Source organism: Aspergillus niger, assembly GCF_000002855.4.
Source record: "Aspergillus niger supercontig An07".
Lineage (NCBI taxonomy): Eukaryota > Fungi > Ascomycota > Eurotiomycetes > Eurotiales > Aspergillaceae > Aspergillus > Aspergillus niger.
Window position 1 is genome coordinate 1,451,586 of NT_166523.1, and position 19,810 is coordinate 1,471,395.

The window sequence follows — 19,810 nt, forward strand, 5'->3', positions numbered from 1 at the left end:
TCTTTTCAATTCTGGGTTTCTTGGGAACAGGCGTGGCCTCGCCGCTATCGTCGTCGTCTTCGTCGTGCTGAGATGCCGTGGGGGTGACATTTCCGGGATCCTCCTCTTCGGAAGTTTCTTCCATAACATAGCTCCGCCGGGCGGCAGCAGAGCGCCTCGTTGGGCGGCTTCTTGCGATGGATGACATTATTTTGGATGAGTCGTCGTCGTCGCCAGAGACGGCTTCATCAAGGCGAACGTTGAAGCGGGCGCAGTTGCAAAGTTGCGGGCGGAACTGGAAAGTGGGTTGTTTACATTGTGTCCCCATCGGGCATGGCGTTGTTTTTCTGCCACAACATGTGCGTCTTTGGACTGTCTGCTTCACCGCCCACCTGCGACGGCTGCCCATACAATTCGTCACGAGTAAATAACCAATGCTGCATCGGAATTGTTCTGCGGACATATCCTAGACAAAATGGCGCCCTGGGACGATTTCGATTCTATCTTTTACTTTAACAAAAACTTCACCTACGATGACAAGGTTATCGAGCAGATCGTCGCCAACCGCCGTGCACTCGAAAACCAGCTGTTCGCCGACCGACTGCTAGGATTGCTCGGAGTTAAAGCAGGTATTCTCTCCCCCCATCCAGCCCTGAAGCGAAGGTCGTTGTTAATCAGGAGAAACCTGTAGTTACGCAACTATACCCTCCCAGATCCAATGCCGACCTCCGGACTCTTGTCGGACACATTCTTTCCTCCCCCATGGACATAGAGCACAAGCAAGCGTTGATCTACTATATCCTGAAAGATTGCCGTGCCGCCAGCGATGCGGCTTCTCAGTTTTCGCGGCGGTGTCATTTGCCGGAGAAGTACAGATTGTTCATAGAAGGACTATGGAACCTCGATAGGCTTGAATTTAAGGTGCGTATCTGCCTTTTATGCAGTTTGCGACGGTTACTGACCCAGAATGCGCCGATAGCGAGCCGTCGAATATCTGACTGAGCCTTCTATCATTCCCACCTTCCCGGATGAAATCCTCTATGTCCTTACTCTTCCTCGGCTTCCCAAGCACGATGACAGCCTCGTAATGGCATACTACCTTACTGTTTCCCCACCTTTGGCATCGGAGAAGGTCCAGCGAGCCTTCTTCAAGACTCTCTGTCGCGCAAGCATTACGGAGGCCTTCTACTTCACCCGCAAGAACGACGACAATCTACGTCGGAGCTATCTTACACAGCTCATCGAGTTCGTGCACACAACGGACGCTGGTCAGCTTCGGAGCAGTCGCGCGCTGGAACTAATCGGCCTTCCATTTGACGACCAAGAAGAGGAATGGTTCGAGGATGCTCTGCTCCACGGAAGCGCAAAGGGTCTCCATGGCTCCAAGGACACAGTCATGATGCGCCGCCTTGCCAGTGGCAAGTTGAGCGGACTGGCCCAGGAGCTTGAGTCCCTCGGCGGGGAGAAGATTGACGGGCTAAACTGGGATGTCCTGAGACAGAGCGTTACACATACGCAGACCTCACAGTCCAGCGGAGGGCAAGCTTGACATGAACTTGATATTATGGGAAATGGCTCGGAGAATAGGAGTTGCGCATCGGATCCATTGTAATTTTACGAAGCATTGGCATTAAACAGGCGACGGTTGCTTTTGATGATTTACTACAAGGCCGAAAATATAGCCACCAGTATACCCCCATCTAGTTTCTATATTGGTATCATTTGCAACCTGCATAAGTGTAAAAGAGTAAATGGAACGTTGCAGACAAACAGGATCTCCGCTCCTGATAGCTCCGCGGGCATAAACCTGCGTAAATTACAATACCAAGCGCATACGCTATGCATGAACTGCCTGCTAACACTGCGGCCTGAGGCGGCGAAATGTACTGTCACCGGATCAATCTAACCACCACCGGCCCTCCGCAGATTCTCTCGAGTTATACACCGCGACCAGCTGCGCGCGCTTCGGTTTCTGATATTACTTAAAAGTCTACTTATTCCTCACATAATTCTCTAACAATTGATCAAAAATATAGCTCCAATTCGTGGGTGTCCCACACTCGATTGAGCTCTTATCATCACAGTCAGACGGTCAGCAGGGGCCTCTCGTACTGTCCGACGCCGCAAAGGCTCAATACGACATGGTTGTCTGCACGTACTTCCAGCAGGGGCGGTGCAGATTTGGAGGTACGAAGACATATTGCTCCCCCAGATTCTAGTTTTATTCTTTCTCTAGTCTAAATAGTGGACTAACTATCATTCCAGACCGTTGCAAGAATGAGCACCCTAGCCAGCAGACATTGAGCTCCGGCAACCGTTTTGGAGCACTTGCTGGGGGAGGTTTCGGAGGTACGTTTAGTGCTTGTTGTTGGAGACAACACAACGCAGCATGCTCTCTTTTTGCATGAGCTATTATGTGTGCCAATGCTCATGATCACTTTGGATCCTATTGTCATTTTTGTTTGTTTTCTTCATGCCCTGTCACCGCTTATACATGTGTTGCTTGTTCCACGTTTTGTTGTCTCTACCATAGGCTGCATTGAGATGTTCTAACTCCAAACATAGGCCGTGGCGCTCAGACTCAGCAATCTGCAGAGTAAGTTGTTCTTCAGCCATGCTAATTACATGAGACCTTTCTGACACCCCACAGCTATGGAATAACTACGACGGACATCAAGGCCGATCTTACCGCCGGTAAAGGCCGGCCAGAATGGATTTTCTCCTGCTACGGTCCTGGAAGAAACGCCCCAAGGCAACTGTTTGGAGGCACTAGCCGAGAGCGGAGTTTTGAAGAACTGCGACTGCGCCATTATGAAGCTGCCGCCGCAGGTAACGCTGACCAGGCAGTCCAAGAAGCTCAAGCTCTATATGCGGAGGCCTTGAAGCAGATGGATGTCATCCTGAATGACCTCAATGGCGCTGTAAAGTATGTCGTCGACGGAATCAATGAACATCCCAACAGGATTGACATCGTGGAGGGCAAGACCGGCCCAACTTCCACCCAAGCGCCTTCTGCTTTCGGTCAGCCCTCGCAACCTAGCCAACCTTCACCATTCGGGCAACCCGCTGCTCCCAGCTCAGCACCGGCTTTTGGTCAGCCTTCAGGGCTAGGTAGTCAACCCTTCGGCAAACCCTCTGCGTTCGGTCAGCCGTCAGCCTTCGGGCAGCCCTCGGCCTTGGGGCAAACATCTGGTTTGGGGCAAGCATCTGGCTTTGGACAACCTAGTGCTTTAGGTCAAGGGTCTGCATTTGGACAGCCGTCAGGCTTAGGAGGGCAGCCGGCATTCGGTAAACCAGCCTTTGGCCAACCTAGCTTTGGTCAGCCTTCTACCGGCCAGTCTTCATTTGGCCAACCCTCGTCTCTTGGGACATCAGCATTCGGGACACCTGGTGCGGCCTCCCCATTTAGTCAGATATCAGCACCTAGCCAGCAACCAAGCGGCTTTGGCCAGTCCGCTGGACAAGCTTCACCGTTCGCGCAGGTCGGGAGTCAAACCCCCGCCGCGTCTTCTGGCTTCGGTCAACCCTCGACAACACAGCCGGTTGGTTTCGGCCAACCATCACAGACAGCTTCCCCTTTTGGTCAACCTCAACAGCAACAGCAGCAGCAACCGCCTTCAAACCCTTTTGGTCAACCATCCACGGCCCCAGCCCCGAGTCCCTTTGGAGCTCCAAGCCAACCAGCTGCACCTTCAGGATTTGGACAGCCAGCTAGCGGGTTCGGACAGTTGGGCCAGTCGGCGCCTGCCCCTGCTCTTGCATCCACACCAACAGCTACCGCAGGAACCGGCCCTCCTGCCATCATTAAGATAGACAACCCCAATGAGCTGCACCCCATCCCACCGCTGACGGGTCAGACCATCCGCGACCCTATGACCAAGAGGCTTTCAGCTTGGAAGGGACAACCGGTCAAGTACATCAACAACGAACCCTGCTATCTACATCCGCAGGATCGTCAGACCTACGTCCGCATCTTCTTTCCAGATGGGCCGCCTGACGCAGCCAGCTTAAGGGATGCGCATGGAAAGGACGAGGAGTATACGGTTGAGGTCACCGAGCAGTACGAGTTCTTTGTGAAAAACGGATGCTTCAAGGACGGAGTGATTCCGAGCGTGCCCCCGAAGACAGAATGGGTGAGCTTCGACTTTTAGCCGATTCAAGCTCTTGGACAGGACTTTCTTTTGCATGGTTTACTTGGGCATTGTATTATATAGATGATTAGCATTATTCACGGACGGGAAGGGCGTCCAGGCGGGATATTCTCACACGGAACAAACGGAAGCAGTTCAACCACTGCTAGTATTTGATACCAATACACTACACACACTACGCTACACCACAACTACAATCCATCCATTCATCCAATTCAATAGGAGTGATAGTTTTACTGCTTTTTGAACTTTTTCATTTTCAAGCCAGGAACTGGCGGGTATCGACGAATGCCTAGCACGCACCCTGCATCCGCAGCAGCACCACAAAACATATCCTCATCGTCCGCGCCACCCCTGTCACGAACCCAAACCATCAGAGAAGGTAGGGGTACATTTAAGCAGCAATGGTGACCTCAACCTCAACACCAGCCTCGATGTTGATGATGATCTGCTTGACAGTCTCGGTGGGGGCGAGGAGGCTGAACACAGATATTAGCTTTCCATCCTTTCCCTTCCAACATCTTCAAAGGAGGAGGTGGGGGGTGCTTACTCGATGAGACGCTTGTGGATGCGCATCTCGTACTTGTCCCAGGTCTTGGAACCCTCACCGTTGGGGGTCTTACGGGTCGAGATGTGAAGGGTCTTGGTGGGAAGACGGACGGGACCCTTGACCTGGAGGGACTTGGAGCGAGCACGGTCGATCAGCTCCGAGCACACCTTCTCAAGGGAGGCGACCTTGCGAGAGGTGAGGGTGATACGGATCTTGTGGACCTTCTATAATAGCAGGAATTGCTTGTTAGTACTGTCGCAATTGAATATATATAAAATACCATGTCCATATCCATCGCATTGAGACATGTATATATATGATGATGATAATAATAATGGTATGGTGGTAGACGTACAGGGCCCTCGCCGAAATCCTTCTCAGGCTTCTGGAAAGACATCTTGAATTGTAGTTGAGACGGTGGGGTGACCGGTGGGATTTGAGATGCTGGATGGACCTGAAGGTTAGTTGTCGTCGACGAAAAGACAAAGAAAGAAAAGGAGAGGAAGGAGAGGCGTACCGCAAGGGAGGCTGGACTGCCAATCAAGACCTGAACTATCGGGGTTCGGTAAGGTGATGATGGCCGTTGAGAGAGTCTGGATGGATTGCCGGGCGGAATAACAATTATCGTGAACTTCTCTCTTTTTTTTGTTCAATTTTTATTAATCCGCTCTTCTTGCTTGTGCGGGTGGAGGGCTTGGCGCTCGCCTAAGTAGCTGGTTCGGGAGCTAGTGGCTGGATGTGGTTAGATGAGTTTGGGTTTGGGAGGTGGGCGGTGAGTCAGCGGGATTGGGGGGAATCGGTTTGGATGGTTGAACTATTTAGGAACTATACTTGAATATTCCGTGGATGGATGGGTATGGTATTAAGGAAGGGAGGGTGGTGGTAATGTCTAATTGGGGTATTAGGTATCGAATTGAGATTTTATCTCTTTTGTGTAGAGTATTGTATTTGATGCTTCCTTCATGTTCATTTTAGTATCATGTATAGAAGGTTATTGGAACTTTTAGTTAAGGGAAAGAGAATAGCTAGTCAGATTATACTACTTAGCCACAGCGACAAGAAAAGGAGGTGGCTAGGAGGAAGAAGAGGACTATGGGCACATTAGTATACTAGTATGGATTCGACATGTGGTATGTGTTTAATTCACTGATATGATAGCATACCGTATTGGTGATTGCATGAATGTGATAACTTATGGTCCTGTATGGCTTTAAGATACCAGCGGTAAGTATAAGACGTGGAAGGTAGTATCTTATACTGATATTCATGTAATTTATAATGCATTCTATAAACCGATAAAATCACAAACCGGGCATTATCTCATTAAGCACTGCGAGGCAGTCAAAAGGCGCCAGCCATATCCGGACAACCACAGATAGACTATTAGTGCTGTGGGGTAGGGGTGGGGTGGCGTAGCGTAGCGTAGAGTGGGACTATTTACAACAATGATCGGGGGATAGTACATGTTTGATAAAGTGACAGAAGAGATGCATCTAGCTTGGTCACTGACTCGCATAGACAGTCTTCAATGGCTTCAATGATGATCCGAGAACACACCATTCTCCGCGCATGACTTCCTGCACTCTTCAAGAATGCGAACCTGCTTTGCGACATCGCCGAGTTTGCCAATCACCTCTTTGTTACCATCGTAGAAGGTGAAGATGGTATAAGGGATGCCAGTGTCGCGGCAAAAGTCGAGCACCAGGCGCTGAGTCCGACGCAGATTGTGCCGAGGAATACGGGGGTAGAGATGATGGATGGCTTGGAATTGCAGACCGCCGTGGAAGAAGTCGAGCCAGGTCGGGCAGTCGACATCCATGGTGGTGCGGAGCATTCGTTGTGGGAAAGACTCGTTGACTCCCATGTCGGAGGTGGACATGGCGAAGTGAGAAAGTGTGATCTGCACGTGCAGCGGAGAGGTAACCATATGGGAGATGAAAAGGAAGGAAAGCCGGCTGCTCCAGTCGGGGATCGACCGGTACATCACTCCATAGCCAAACCAGATCCAGAAAAAGACCTGGCCGCCAATCTCAAACCACCGATGCCACCAGGCGGGACCTTTTTTCGGGGCTTGGCCCATGAAGAGGTACTCCCAGCTCAGGCGATACAAGTTGAAACGTCCAAACAGGAGGATAGGGTAGTAGAGGTAGTTCTGGAAGCGGAGAAGGAAGTTTGCAGCAGCATCAAATTCCATGATGCGGTCGTAGTAGGTGCTGCGAAGGCTGGTAAGGAAGCGATGGGAAACGGCGAAGAATGGCATGTGTTCGATATCCGGGTCGTGTTCGGGGGCGTTTGTCACGATATGGTGGACATTGTGGCTGCGTTTCCACCACCCAAGGCTGAGTCCTCCAAGGTAGTCGGCGATAATGATACCAATCACCGTGTCGACGTGAAAATTGTGCGTAATGCCCATATGGCCAGCATCATGGGCAGTAAAGACAAGCTGATGCCAAAAGCATCCAAGGAAGAATCCCGAAGTCGCATACCATCCAATCTGTAGGAAATAGTAGGACAAGGCAGCGAAGAGCGTATATCGGCAGCATTCGATAAAGTACGAGAAGTAGCGACAGTCATAAAGCCCCTCTGCACGGATCTGCTGGTCCAGCTCACGATACCTCTGCTTGATCTTCTCCTGATTTTCCAAATCTAGGGAGGGGTATTTGGCCGTATCGAAGACGAGTTCTTCCTGCGTACGCGCATCGAGAAAGAACGGTTTCGGTTTGAACTCTTCGCTTTTGGCGGTCGAGGCTGGGGTTGCGGGCGCAGGTTTCCGCTGACGAGCACCTGACGTGCTATCGACGGCATCAAAGATCGGGGATGGTGGCTGTGACGTTTCCTGACCGGAACTCTCTTGACCAGAGCTCTCTTCATCGGACAAACAATCCTCGGTATAGGGACGAAACTTTCCGCCCTGGATGGGCGGCAGGAAGTTCACCCATGGGCCCTCGATGCGACCGATCTGAAAGGACAACATTCGTTGGCGCGCTTCTTTGGAGTGTAACCTGTAGAAGAGAAACGTCGGAGTCAACGGTCTGTTCGCATCCGGGCATCCCGGGGTTCATGGGCCACATACGCGTTGATCTCATCCGTGGCATCTTTCCCAACCATGTGCCTGATGGACTTGTCTCCTCCGGGATGGTAGGGAATCCAAGCATCGACTCTGAGTACGCGACCGTCGAAGATGATGACATGCTTGCCTTCTGAAATCAGGCCCTCAATATACCTTCGGGACAAAGTGGTGTCCTTCCGGGCCGCGGAGGTAGAAGGAGCGGTGACCATGGTACAGTGCAACAGGTACCAGTGTAATTTCCAACCAGGGTATCGGGGAAGGGGGGGGGGGGGGGGGGGGGTTACAAAGAGGGTGAAGGATCAGCCCAAGGGGGCATCATATAGTGCAAAGACCTAGTCGGGGGAAGATTAGAAGGGTAGTGGAATGAGATGTTACAATCCAGAGACAGAGAGAGAGGAAGAGACCAGATGGAGGTGGAAGGACAGAATGAAGATGGAACTACTAATAGAAAAGCGGGGACGCGAAGATGAAACGTGCCGGCGATCGTCACCCGATCCAGCGAGTGTCATTCCACCCACATTTCTGTCTCCGTCTCGCCCATTCATTCCCCGTTCCATCATCATCATCATCATCACCATCACTGACTACTATTACTACTTACTACCTTCAATCAGCAGCTTGCTTTCTTCCCTTCTTATTTTTTAGTCTTGTCTTCATTTCTTCCCCTCCTTTAATTCTCTTCCCACCGTCGCTTCTGCATTTCTCCCTCTAAACTCTTGCTCTCCTCCCCCTTCTCCTCCCCCCCAAAACCAAGCTCTGATCCGCGAGTCCCTCCCCCCCCTCCACCGTCCGTCCTCTTCCCCCCCCCAGTCCAGTTGTCAGCGTCGTATGATCCAACATGGCCGCCAACCCAGGAGAGGTATAGTCAACTCCCGGTGTGCGCGGCTACACCACGCTTCTATCTAGATCGATAGGGGCAGAAAAGTAGTGTGGATGTTCTGACTCGGTCCGGCTGGTCCTTTCTGACAGGATTCCCTCTCTCCGCTGATCCAAAAATGGCTTGAGTGGGACCAGGTAAGTCCCCTGCATTTGTCAGATTCCTTTCCGCCCAGCTCAGCTTTAACTCCCCCCCATAGTAGTGGTGGTGATGGAGGTATTGCTGCTACTCAATGCTCTTACTTACTTCCCCACACACAACCTCCCAAATGTCTAGCTGCTAATGCCCAACCCCATTAGGATCCCTCTACTCGCGGGGAAATTGAGCGGCTGCGCGATGCGGGAGAGCTGACGGAGCTGCAGCAGCGCCTGCAAAAGAGTACGTGTGGGCTCGAGACATGCTTCATCTGATCTTCTCGTACCGAATCTAGGCTCTTTACGCTCCCCTGCCTGTCATGTCTAATCCGCAAAAACTGCAGGAATCCAATTTGGCACCGCTGGTCTCCGGGGTCGCATGGCAGCGGGCTTCTCTTGCATGAATTGTTTGACTGTCATTCAGGCATCGCAGGGTCTGGCGATGTACTTGAAGAAGCACCATGGTGATATTGCCTCCTATGGCGTCGTTATTGGCCATGATGCTCGCTACAATTCCGCCAAGTTCGCCGCTCTGGCCGCAAACGCTTTCATCGCACAGAGGATCCCGGTCTGGTTCTACTCCGAGCCTTCTGTTACGCCGACGGTGCCTTTCGGTGTAACCCAACTGCATGCTGCTGCAGGCATCATGGTTACGGCAAGCCATGTAAGGCATCCCTGTCCGCCATTCGAAGATCATGCGGCTAATCCTGCCCTAGAATCCAGCACAAGATAATGGTAGGTTGCCATGGCTTGCTCCTCGACAGCCGGACCGTATCGCTGACGGACGTGGTGAACAGGTTACAAAGTGTCTGGTTGCGCTCATCCAGCCTGTTTTGATTATCACTAACATGCTCCAGCTATTTTAAAAATGGCGCCCAGATCAATACCCCCATGGATGTGGAGATAGCTCGATCTATCGAGGAGAATCTGACGCCCTGGCCCAACGCTTGGAAAGACTTGCAGCCCGGTGAATACTTGCGCCCCAAGGCGTACGACAATCTTCTGCCACACTACAACACAGCAGTGTGGCAATACGCTGTGAGTCTCTATGCATTGTGCTTTTGTAACACGGGCTCATCGCTTTGCAGACATACACGGTCCGGGAATGGAAGCAGCCACAGCCATTTGTGTATACTCCTCTGCATGGTGTAGGAGGCCTGGTATTCCCCAGCTTGTGCCGTTCCGTTGGTATCAAAGATTTCACTGTCGTCCCAGAACAAGAAGAACCGAACCCCGACTTTCCCACGGTAGCTTTTCCTAATCCCGAAGAGGTTGGGGCATTGGATCTCGCGATGCGCACCGCGGACCGGGAGGGTAGAGAAGTGATTATTGCACATGATCCGGATGCAGATCGCTTCGCGGCTGCTGAGAAGGTCAAGTATGTATCCGTTGCCTTACACACCAGAGGACCCCGCTAACCCATCGCAGTGGATCGTGGTTCTCCTTCACCGGAAACCATTTGGGAGTACTGCTTGCATCGCACCTGTTTGATTCTTTGGAGACTATCGACAGCGACACACGAATTGCCGTGCTGAACTCGACCGTCTCTACGTGCATGTTGGAGAAAATGGCAAAGGCCAAGGGGATGCATTACGAAGAAGCGTTGACCGGGTTTAAGTGGATGGGCAACATCGCGCGGAGACTCGAGGAACTCGGCTACTATGTTCCATTCGCCTTTGAAGAAGCGCTTGGGTACATGTTTCCGGAAGTGTGCTACGACAAGGACGGTATTTCCGCCGCTATGGTGTTCTTGCTAGCCCAAGCCAAATGGAATGCTCAAGGGCTCACCCCCTATACGAAGCTCCAACAACTCTTCAAGGAACATGGGCACCACGAAACTCTCAACACCTACGTCCGTTCGACGAACCCAGATCTTACCATGGACCTCTTCCGAAAAATCAGGTCCGGACCGTTCGGCGCCGGCAAGTCCTTTGGCTCCTTCAACATCCAGCGATGGCGAGACCTGACGGAGGGTTACGATTCTGGAACCGAGGACCACACGCCCACACTCCCGGTTGACAAGAACACCCAGATGCTGACACTATGGATGGATCGGGAAGTCAGATTCACCATTCGTGCGTCGGGCACAGAACCTAAAGTCAAAAGTATGTTTGGACATCAAACAGAGCCATGGCGCAGTGCTAATTGTCATTTTAGTCTATATTGAAAGCAGCGGAGCGTCGCAAGACCAAGCCGTCGAGGCTGTCCGTGACACATTCCTGACCGTTATCAAAGAATGGGTCCAGCCTTTTGCTCCAGGCATGACTTACAATGAGCAACAGGTTACTTCCTCGGGCACTAAGTTCCAGGTGAAATAAGTAGCCAGTAAGAGTGATGAGGTGCTTGGGTGATATCTTTTCTTATGTTCATGAATGACTATAGAACACAGCTGGGGGAGGTTGACCCCGCCCCTGTGTTGCCACTTCAGCAGCAAGACTAGCATGAATACGACGCAATGAATCTCTACCGTGATAATTCCGGGTAGTGTTTGGAGTAGGGCTGTAGTGATAGATAGACTGTTTCAGAATTCCGCATTAACATGAATCCTAGGACGAATTTCTATCTTGAAGGTCTCAATCGCATGGGCTCTAATCCTCTTGGTTGCTTCAAATGGGACCCCCCCTGACTCGCCCTAGAGGCTGCTATGTCAAAGAGTTTCGACCAGCACCTCATCAAATGATGGATATGTGCCGCGCGGTATTTCGGTTACTGTCACTCTCCGCTGCATACCTTGATAGCTCGAAAGACGGGACAATGGCCTGGAGCCAAAAGGTGCCATAGGTTATGTACCTAGCTGCAGTATTATGGAGATAACAGTGCTGCTGCAAAGCTGTGCTAGCTCAATGCAGACGCACAACGTCTCTAATCATAAGTTACCGGAGTGTTGCGAGGTGTTACACAACCACTTAGCCTTTGCCAACTGGCAATTCTCTAGAGTGCGCTGGCACACTACTGTCGCTTCCACTGCGGAAGAGCCGTCTCTCTCAACCTGGACATGCTCAATACAGACAAGGGAGCTTGCTCTCCCAAGACCTTTGGCCCTGTTTGAGCATTCCAGTATTACCTGGTCATTGCCTTGAGGGGCTCTGTCCAGGTGGTAGTCCGACACATAACAACCCTCGCGGCACCCTAAGCAGGTCACTATACAGACCGGTCATGATGGATTAGCCCGTCTGGAATCATCTTGCATCACACGGCGGCAGCAGTATGGAGAAAATGGACTCTGGGAAGTCTGAGATCTTGTCTCTGGCTTTACGGAGATGTGAACGCGAAGATAAGGATGCGGGTATAGAAGGAGTAGAGGTCGAGGGAAACAGAGAAGAAGATGGATAGTCGACGCCAGTAGGCGTAGTTTTCATATCCGTCAGAGGAGATGTACAGCCACACACGCCTGCAAAATCAGTGTAGATACTGATTTGGTAGTACAAACCGACGCGAGTCTGCTGTTGCTGCAGTCATATGCAAATCCGTTCATTCATGCCGCGTATAAGAATCCTAATCTCCCCCACTCTTCTCATTGCTCACCACCACCAACTTATTTCAGTCCTCCCAGCCCTCTACTGTAGTGGCCTAATCATGGCGTCCCCATCTCCTATGAAAATAATCATTGTAAAAGAGTTTCCTGCCTCCTGCAACCAATGCCTTTGAGTACGAACACTAACCAATTGCTTCAGGTCGGCGGCTCCCTTTCAGCTCTAATGCAAGACATCACTCTCCATCAACAGGGCCACTCCATCCACATCCTCGAACAGAGTCCCACACCAACTCCCGTCTCGCACATGGCCGGCGTTAGCATAGGTCCAGACGTCCAGACGTTCCTGTCGCGCTTCGACCGCGTCTCCCACATTCCACTGGGCATCCCAGCCACGCAGCTTCAATCCGTCGACCACTCGGGCCAACCGAAGCCCTTTTTCCGCCTTCAGCGCATCATGACCTCCTGGGATGCCTTGTATTTTCGTCTCCGCGCCAACTATGATGGTCTAGCCAGCGACTACATCCCCAACCCTCCAGATCCCCTCTCTACCTTACCAGACGAATCCTCATGCGACGCACGAGCCAGCGCACGATACGAGTATGGCCAGCGAGTCGTCGACATATCCGAGATCCCATCGACTGGACAGCTAGCTATCGTCACAGAGAGCACCAGCAGTAGCACAAGAGCCACAACGACATACACAGCAGATCTAGTCCTCGGCGCCGATGGCCCACGTTCCACCGTCCGCCAACTTTTCTTGCCCCCCTCCCCTCAAGGTGACAACAAAACCCACCGCAAATACGCTGGCTACCTCGCCTGGCGCGCCATTATCCCCGAAAGCCGCATAACCCCTGCCACCCTCGCTATCTTCCAGTCCAACATCAGTTATCTAATTCGCAAACGCCCCACCCACGGCTCCCACATCGTCGTCTACCATATTCCCGGCCCCAATGGCTCCATCACCCCAGGTACCCGCTATCTCAACTTCTGCTGGTACGAGAACGTGCCTGCGCATGACCTCCCAACTCTCATGACAGACATCCATGGCGTGCGGCATCACACCACCGTAGCGCCGGGCCTGGTACCGCCACGGATATGGAACCTACAACGTGCACAGGCAGCCGAGGACATGTTGGATTTCCCAGCTCCCTTCCGTGAACTTCTCTCGCTGATTGATGCTCCGTTTCTGCATCTCATCACGGATTATCCGCCGGCGGAGAGGACATGTTTTCTCGGTGGTAAGGTGAGGTTGGTGGGCGATGCGGTAACACTTATGAGACCGCATGCAGCGTTTAGTACGAATCAGGCGGCGGCGCATGCAGCGCTGATTGGTAGGTGGTTGGATAGGGAGGCAACAGCTGGTATGTCGGAGAAGGAATGGGAGTATCAGGTTGCTAGGTCGGCGGAGTTGCATTGGGCCAGGAGCATTTGGTATGGCGAGTACCTTCAGAATTGGTCGATGGTGAGTGCCGTTTGGCACGGTGCGGTTAGGTATTGGCTGCTGGCGGCGGGTTATTGGGTGAGGTATTGGTGTGGGTGGGTGGATTGGCCTGTTACTTAGTTATCTATAGACTGCGGTCTAGATTGATACATATTAGCAACCACGTCCTGTTGCTAGGACTTAGGTATGGTTGCTGGCCATGTATGTGGTTTCATACGCCCATATAGCAAGGTATAGCCACATCCTGGGCGGCGACACAGTGCTACCATCTGCTAGGATCCAGGAATGCGGCCCAAGAGATATCATTAGCTCTACTTAGTAACATATCAGCGCTCCCTTCTACTTTCCAATCTTCGATCTATCTGTTGGGGTGGAAATGTACGCTGTGGCTGACCCGGAAACCCGATCTATCCTCGACCATCAGATCATTCCCTCTTTCACCTCTTTCACCTCTGCATCATCTCCCTGGGGAGATCCAAATCCCACAAACAACCTTTCCCACTTCATAACCAGCGCCAACGCCACCGAAAGAGCAGCAGCAGCAATTATCAAGACAAACACATCATCAACACTACTAATAATAGCAGCCACCACGCGTTTCCGCTGCACAACACTCAACGAAGTGAAGAACTCCGCACGCACACCAAAAATAGCCTGTTGAATGATGTTGCGGGGCTGCTGCGGAAGAATAGCCGCAATCCGGCCAGTACTCTTATTCAGGAAGATCGTATTGGTAATAGTCAAAGCGAGAGCGATACCACCGTCCTAACCGACGCCAATAAACGCAACCACCTGGGAGAGCAGCCCCGGAGAGGCCTTGACCTGAGCAATGGGAGACCCAGCCTGGGAGTGGCACCCGACGTCAAAGGCTGTGAGCATCGAATATTCATACAGACGAGCGCTACTGTTGTCTGGACCGACGGTAGAGAAAAGGGGCGCTGCCGACTAGAGCGAGACATGCGCCTACCAGGTACCACGGCATGTAGTAGCCTAGCTGGGCCGTGAGGGCGCCGTTCAGCATCACGGCTACGACCAGCACGAGCACAAATGGCGATTTATTGTAAAGGCTCCGAGGGCAAATGCTACATAGATCCATGGTAGGCTGTCAACTTTACCTAGTATTCTGATGATGGCTGGCTGTACATTGGCCATGATGGTGTTGTCCAGCGCAAAATCAAAAAGGGCTACTAGTAAAAAGAAGACTATGAGAGACCATGTTAAGGGCTTCCAGGCGTGCTCGTCTGGGTTGGTCATGGTTGTTGTCCCTCGGGGCTCAAGAGTCACGGAAGCCGGTGTGGGTGCTATAATGCCCGGAATGAAGCACGATCTGTGACCCTTGTGAAGGTAATATCTCTAGCATTGTACTTATGCGACACCGTACCAGCAACATCTTTGAAAGCGGCACAAGGCTGCGTCTAGCTGTCGCAGTTATCTGGCGCAGCGTGATCACAGTCAGTTGTGGGTAGACTAGCAGGGATTGACCGATCAATACTTGAAAAGGAAAGGCAAGCCACCTCAGCTGCCGTTAGGGCATCACCAATCGGCTATGGACATCGACTACAACTGGTCCAAAGGAACAAAGAACTTATAAGGCGCTAGAGAACCAGCATTCGGCTCTGTTACACTAAACGCTTGTGGTGGTTAGTGTTCCCGATGCCCGCAAATCAGGTTTCATTGAGATCCAGGCTGCAGGGGATTCTAATTTCTGACTGCAGCCAAGTCCATTCTCAACCAGCCCACCTTACAACCTAAATTAGACGCAGTAGTCACTCTGACTAGGCATGGGCTTGTCATCCAATGGCGGGAAAGTCCCGCAGTTAGTGAACGGCCTTTCCACTAATCCCAGCGGGTGTGTCTTCCTTATGGGCCACTCGGTTAACCTACTGTAGTGGCTCGCGACAAGGATACCAGCCTGATCAGAGGAGATTAACCATGAAAGGTGTGAAACAGCCCATTGACTCTCTGCTGTCCGTGCGGGGGCTCAGTGGATGTTATCCATGTCCTATCTATAGTCCTTGTCTCTTGGGTTAAAAGATCACCCCTCCCTATGACTTCCCCTCCTTGGTTTCTCTCTCTTTCTCGCTCATAAGCGTCTCTTCTGTCTTCATTTCACCTCCCCTCCCTCTGTCTCTCATTATCTTACCATCTCCTACTTCTTTCTTATATACACGCTTACAATGGTCATCAAAGGCACCCAATTGGATGGCGTTGCCCTCGTCGTCGGCGTAAGAACTACCCCAACCATCATCATCATCACCACAGTATTATCTCCAAGAAAGATCACCTCCCAGCTAACCTCCAAGAAATCCAGTCCGGCCGTGGCATTGGCCAACAAGCCGCCTTCTCTTTAGCTGAAGCAGGCGCCCGTGTCATCGTCTTCGCCGACATGAACACCGAAACAGCCACTGCCTCTGCCGAAGAGAGCAAGCAATACGCCACGAACCCAGAATACCAATCCACTCACTTCACTGTCAACGTCACCGACCAAGACGGCGTGCAAGCCATGGTTGACTTTATAGTCGAGAAGTTCGGACGGCTGGACTATGCCGTAAACGCTGCAGGAGTGAGTCCCATCCACCTCCACTCATCCACCATCATCCCTAAAGGATATCTACAACAACCTAGAACATAGTACTCTCCCACCAGACTAACTCAAAAGAACTAGGTCGACAACGGCGTCCACACCCCCTTCGCCGATACCGACATCGACAACTTCGACCGCGTCCAGACCATCAACGCCCGCGGTATGTTCCTCTGCTGCCGCGCCGAAGCCGCCGCCATGCGCAAGCAGGCCTCGCGCACCTTCACCAGCCGCACCGGCACCCGAGACATTGGCCGCGGCGCCATTGTAAACGTCTGCTCAGCCAACTCTTTCGCCGGACTGCCCGGAAAGGGATCGTATACCGTCTCCAAGCATGCTTGCATGGCAGTGACGAAGATGGTTGGTAAGTTTTTTTTTTCCTTTTTCCTTGCCTACATATGTACATTATGCAAATTCATTTTCTCTCTAATATATGTTTCACTTCAGGACTGGATCACTCCGCCGAAGGCATCCGCTGCAACGCCGTGTGCCCCATCTGGGTCCGCACCCCTCTTCTGGACGTCGAGTTGGAGCGGAACCCCCAGGTGCGCGCGGAGATCGAGGCCGTTATACCAATTAAGCGTGCGGCTGAGAGTGATGAGGTTGGCGATACTATTGTTTATTTGCTTAGTCCGTCGGCAAGTTATGTTAATGCCACGAGTTTGTTGTTGGATGCGGCGGTGACGGCGACCTTGAGGTTTCATTGATTACTTGCTATATATGCCTGGCAGTTAAGGCGGGAGGCTGAGGGCTCTATGAACATGATAGTAGATCTAATTATGGGGAGGTAGAAGAGTATGATCAATAAGAAGGGATTTTCGCTTTGATATTATAGTTGGTGTAAGGAATTAAAGCATTTAATTGCTAATTGACTCGTTAGTTGGTTTCGAGAAAGGCTTAAGGGATATAGGGCGTAGAAATGTTTCATTCTGTATAAAAACACTGTAGTTACCTGATATATATTGTGAATTTTGTGGGTATGGTTCAATTATCCAATGGGTTATGATCTCTCTCTCTCTCTCTCTCTCTGATAGAGTATTACAGTGGGACAGGAGACAGCCTTTTAGATATGAAAAGCTGTAGGAGGTGTTATTTTCAATGTCTTTGGGTTATTCTGCAAAATAAAGCGCAGTCTTTCAACAACATCCGATATGGTGTAGTGGCTAACATCGCCGTCTCTCACACGGCAGCCGGGGGTTCGATTCCCCCTATCGGAGCTCAAATTCTCTTTTTGTTTTTATGTTTTAATACATTCTCCACTTTGCGAATACTTCAGTTGGTTGAGTGGTTGATTGGTGATGTGTTTCACTGACTACATACTCTTTTTACTCATCAACTGGTGTAATGTTAGGCAGTACTATTGATTTCGTTATATTTGAATACACAACCAAAGATAGGAAAATTTAATGAGGTCAATGCTACACGGAAGTGACTAGCTGAGCTAGACTAAGATAAGAGACAAGAGGCCAAAAAGGGTACAGGATAATGCGGGTGGGTGTGTATGGTTTCATGATCAAGACAGGGGGGGAGCTGCTTAGAAGTGGATGGCCTTGGAGTAGGTAGCCATGGCAGCCTCCTTGAAGGCCTCAGCCAGGGTAGGGTGAGCGTGGCAGGTACGAGCAATGTCCTCGCAAGAGGCACCGTACTCGACAGCCAGGGTGGCCTCGGCGATCATCTCACCGGCGTTGGGGCCGATGATGTGGACACCGAGGATGCGGTCGGTCTCAGCATCGGCGATGAACTTGACCTGACCCTCAGTCTCGAGATTGGTCTTGGCACGGGAGTTGGCGCTGAAGGGGAAGGTACCGACGCGGTACTTGATGCCGGCAGCCTTGACTTCCTGCTCGTTCTGGCCGACCCAAGCGACCTCGGGGTGGGTGTACATGACGCTGGGGATGCAGCCGTAGTTGACGTGGCCGTAACCCTTCTTGATGTACTCGATGGCAGCGACGGCCTCCTCCTCGGCCTTGTGGGCAAGCATGGGTCCGAAAGTGCAGTCACCGATCACGCGGATGTTGGGGATCTTGGTGCGGTACTCCTGGTCGATGACCAGACGGCCGCGCTCGTCCTTCTCGACACCGACGCTCTCGAGGTTGAGACCCTCGGTGTAGGGGCGGCGACCGATGGCGACGAGGACAACGTCAGCGTCGAGGGTCTCCTCCTTACCACCCTTGGCGGCCTCAACGCTCAGAGCGACGGTAGCACCGCTGTCGTCACCCTTGGTAACCTTGGTGCCGGTCTTGAACTTGATACCCTGCTTCTGGAGGATCTTCTGGGCCTGCTTGGCGATGTCGGCGTCCATGCCGGGACCACCGATCTGGTTCAGGAACTCGACGACGGTAACCTCAGAGCCGAGGCGGGACCAAACAGAGGCCTGTTGAGGGGTAGAAAAAGAAACCATGAGCATGGATTTTCAAACGGCAAAATCGGAATGCATTCCACCAGGTATACGCACCATTTCCAGACCAATGATTCCACCACCGATGACGATCATCTTCTTGGGGACCTCCTTGAGGGAGAGGGCACCAGTGCTGGTGATGATTCTCTTCTCGTCAATGTTGAGGCCGGGGAAAGGAGTAGCCTCACTACCGGTGGCAATGAGGATGTTCTTTCCGCGCAGAGTCTGCTCACCACCCTCAAGGAGGTTAACCTTGACGGTGTTCTGGTCAACAAGAGCACCAGTACCCTTGATGTAGTCGACACCGTTCTTCTTGAACAAGAATTCGATACCCTTAGTCAGACCCTCGACGGAGGTGTCCTTGGCCTTCATCATCTGCTCAAGGTTCAGCTTCACATCACCGACCTCGATACCGCGCTTTTTCGTGTCGTGGAGAATCTGGTGGTAGAGGTGGGAGTTGTTGAGCAGGGATTTCGAGGGGATACAGCCGACGTTCAGGCAGGTACCGCCCAGACGGCCACGCTTCTCGATACATGCGGTCTGTGAAAATGAAGTCGTTAGAGGGATCGTCCAGCCGGAACATTTCGAGGAACGATAGATAGCGCACCTTCAGACCTTCCTGACCGGCCTTGATGGCAGCAACGTAACCAGCGACACCACCACCGATGATGACAAGATCGTGTTCGCCTGCGTTAATTCCAGCCGACGGTTAGCCGGGGGCCACTTTTTTCGGAAGCGCAGGCACCGTCTGCGACGGGCCCATCGCAAAGTAAAAAGGTCACCTACCTGACTCAGAGGCATAGCCACGTTGTGTGCGTCCAAAGGAGGCGAGAGAAGGAGCAGCGACGAAGGTAGAGGGAACGGCCTTGGGACCGGCACAGCGGAGGGCAACCCGCGGAGTCGCCCGCGGCAAAAGACTCCGGAACATGGTGAAAAGGAGGCGAAAGGGCAAAGGAAAAAGTCAAAGGATATAGAAAGCACAGCGGACTACCAGACCTCCCAGTGAACAAGCAACGAAGGGGAGGGGAGGGGACAATTGGAGGTGGGAGGAGACGGGCTCAAGTGGTTAGAGGATGATAGGGAAAAACGATGTTGGGACAAGAAGCTTTCTGGAGGTTCGCCAGCAAAAGCTGGCGGCCCGGTATCGATACTGT

The 19,810-nt window shown here is 52.0% G+C and overlaps 10 protein-coding genes and 1 non-coding gene across 11 annotated transcripts; 7 read left to right on the forward strand and 4 right to left on the reverse strand.

Moving 5' to 3' along the window:
* Positions 1–454: 454 nt before the first annotated feature.
* Positions 455–1,528, forward strand: An07g06740 (uncharacterized protein; the record flags this gene model as incomplete). The annotated part of the gene is made up of 3 exons (XM_059748546.1): positions 455–642; positions 693–900; positions 959–1,528. The coding sequence occupies 3 exons, from the start codon at positions 455–457 to the stop codon at positions 1,526–1,528; spliced, it is 966 nt and encodes a 321-aa protein (XP_059600978.1).
* A 592-nt stretch (positions 1,529–2,120) lies between these two features.
* On the forward strand, positions 2,121–4,130 carry An07g06750 (uncharacterized protein; the record flags this gene model as incomplete). The annotated part of the gene is made up of 5 exons (XM_059748547.1): positions 2,121–2,166; positions 2,245–2,328; positions 2,545–2,575; positions 2,630–2,905; positions 2,942–4,130. 5 exons carry the CDS (start codon positions 2,121–2,123, stop codon positions 4,128–4,130), a joined length of 1,626 nt encoding a protein of 541 aa, XP_059600979.1.
* Positions 4,131–4,524: 394 nt separating this feature from the next.
* Positions 4,525–5,077, reverse strand: An07g06760 (40S ribosomal protein uS10; the record flags this gene model as incomplete). Its single annotated transcript, XM_001391716.3, has 3 exons — positions 4,525–4,609; positions 4,681–4,904; positions 5,036–5,077. The coding sequence occupies 3 exons, from the start codon at positions 5,075–5,077 to the stop codon at positions 4,525–4,527; spliced, it is 351 nt and encodes a 116-aa protein (XP_001391753.3).
* A 1,137-nt stretch (positions 5,078–6,214) lies between these two features.
* Positions 6,215–7,959, reverse strand: An07g06770 (uncharacterized protein; the record flags this gene model as incomplete). Its single annotated transcript, XM_001391717.3, has 2 exons — positions 6,215–7,682; positions 7,754–7,959. 2 exons carry the CDS (start codon positions 7,957–7,959, stop codon positions 6,215–6,217), a joined length of 1,674 nt encoding a protein of 557 aa, XP_001391754.1.
* A 629-nt stretch (positions 7,960–8,588) lies between these two features.
* On the forward strand, positions 8,589–11,079 carry An07g06780 (uncharacterized protein; the record flags this gene model as incomplete). The annotated part of the gene is made up of 9 exons (XM_059748548.1): positions 8,589–8,609; positions 8,720–8,764; positions 8,927–9,005; positions 9,106–9,425; positions 9,478–9,500; positions 9,619–9,799; positions 9,850–10,139; positions 10,190–10,866; positions 10,919–11,079. 9 exons carry the CDS (start codon positions 8,589–8,591, stop codon positions 11,077–11,079), a joined length of 1,797 nt encoding a protein of 598 aa, XP_059600980.1.
* A 203-nt stretch (positions 11,080–11,282) lies between these two features.
* On the reverse strand, positions 11,283–11,944 carry An07g06790 (hypothetical protein; the record flags this gene model as incomplete). Its single annotated transcript, XM_059748549.1, has 4 exons — positions 11,283–11,383; positions 11,472–11,555; positions 11,639–11,802; positions 11,913–11,944. The coding sequence occupies 4 exons, from the start codon at positions 11,942–11,944 to the stop codon at positions 11,283–11,285; spliced, it is 381 nt and encodes a 126-aa protein (XP_059600981.1).
* A 393-nt stretch (positions 11,945–12,337) lies between these two features.
* An07g06800 (uncharacterized protein) lies at positions 12,338–14,338 on the forward strand (the record flags this gene model as incomplete). The annotated part of the gene is made up of 5 exons (XM_059748550.1): positions 12,338–12,370; positions 12,436–13,698; positions 13,728–13,772; positions 13,862–13,878; positions 14,008–14,338. 5 exons carry the CDS (start codon positions 12,338–12,340, stop codon positions 14,336–14,338), a joined length of 1,689 nt encoding a protein of 562 aa, XP_059600982.1.
* Positions 14,339–14,806: 468 nt separating this feature from the next.
* Positions 14,807–15,708, forward strand: An07g06810 (hypothetical protein; the record flags this gene model as incomplete). Its single annotated transcript, XM_059748551.1, has 4 exons — positions 14,807–14,969; positions 15,022–15,104; positions 15,152–15,243; positions 15,567–15,708. The coding sequence occupies 4 exons, from the start codon at positions 14,807–14,809 to the stop codon at positions 15,706–15,708; spliced, it is 480 nt and encodes a 159-aa protein (XP_059600983.1).
* Positions 15,709–15,854: 146 nt separating this feature from the next.
* Positions 15,855–17,049, forward strand: An07g06820 (uncharacterized protein; the record flags this gene model as incomplete). Its single annotated transcript, XM_059748552.1, has 5 exons — positions 15,855–15,902; positions 15,989–16,240; positions 16,343–16,622; positions 16,706–16,860; positions 16,990–17,049. The coding sequence occupies 5 exons, from the start codon at positions 15,855–15,857 to the stop codon at positions 17,047–17,049; spliced, it is 795 nt and encodes a 264-aa protein (XP_059600984.1).
* A 354-nt stretch (positions 17,050–17,403) lies between these two features.
* On the forward strand, positions 17,404–17,475 carry tRNA-Glu (CTC). Its single transcript has one exon. It is a non-coding gene; the product is annotated as a tRNA-Glu (tRNA).
* A 317-nt stretch (positions 17,476–17,792) lies between these two features.
* An07g06840 (uncharacterized protein) lies at positions 17,793–19,584 on the reverse strand (the record flags this gene model as incomplete). The annotated part of the gene is made up of 4 exons (XM_001391723.3): positions 17,793–18,632; positions 18,714–19,196; positions 19,264–19,343; positions 19,443–19,584. 4 exons carry the CDS (start codon positions 19,582–19,584, stop codon positions 17,793–17,795), a joined length of 1,545 nt encoding a protein of 514 aa, XP_001391760.1.
* Positions 19,585–19,810: the final 226 nt, after the last annotated feature.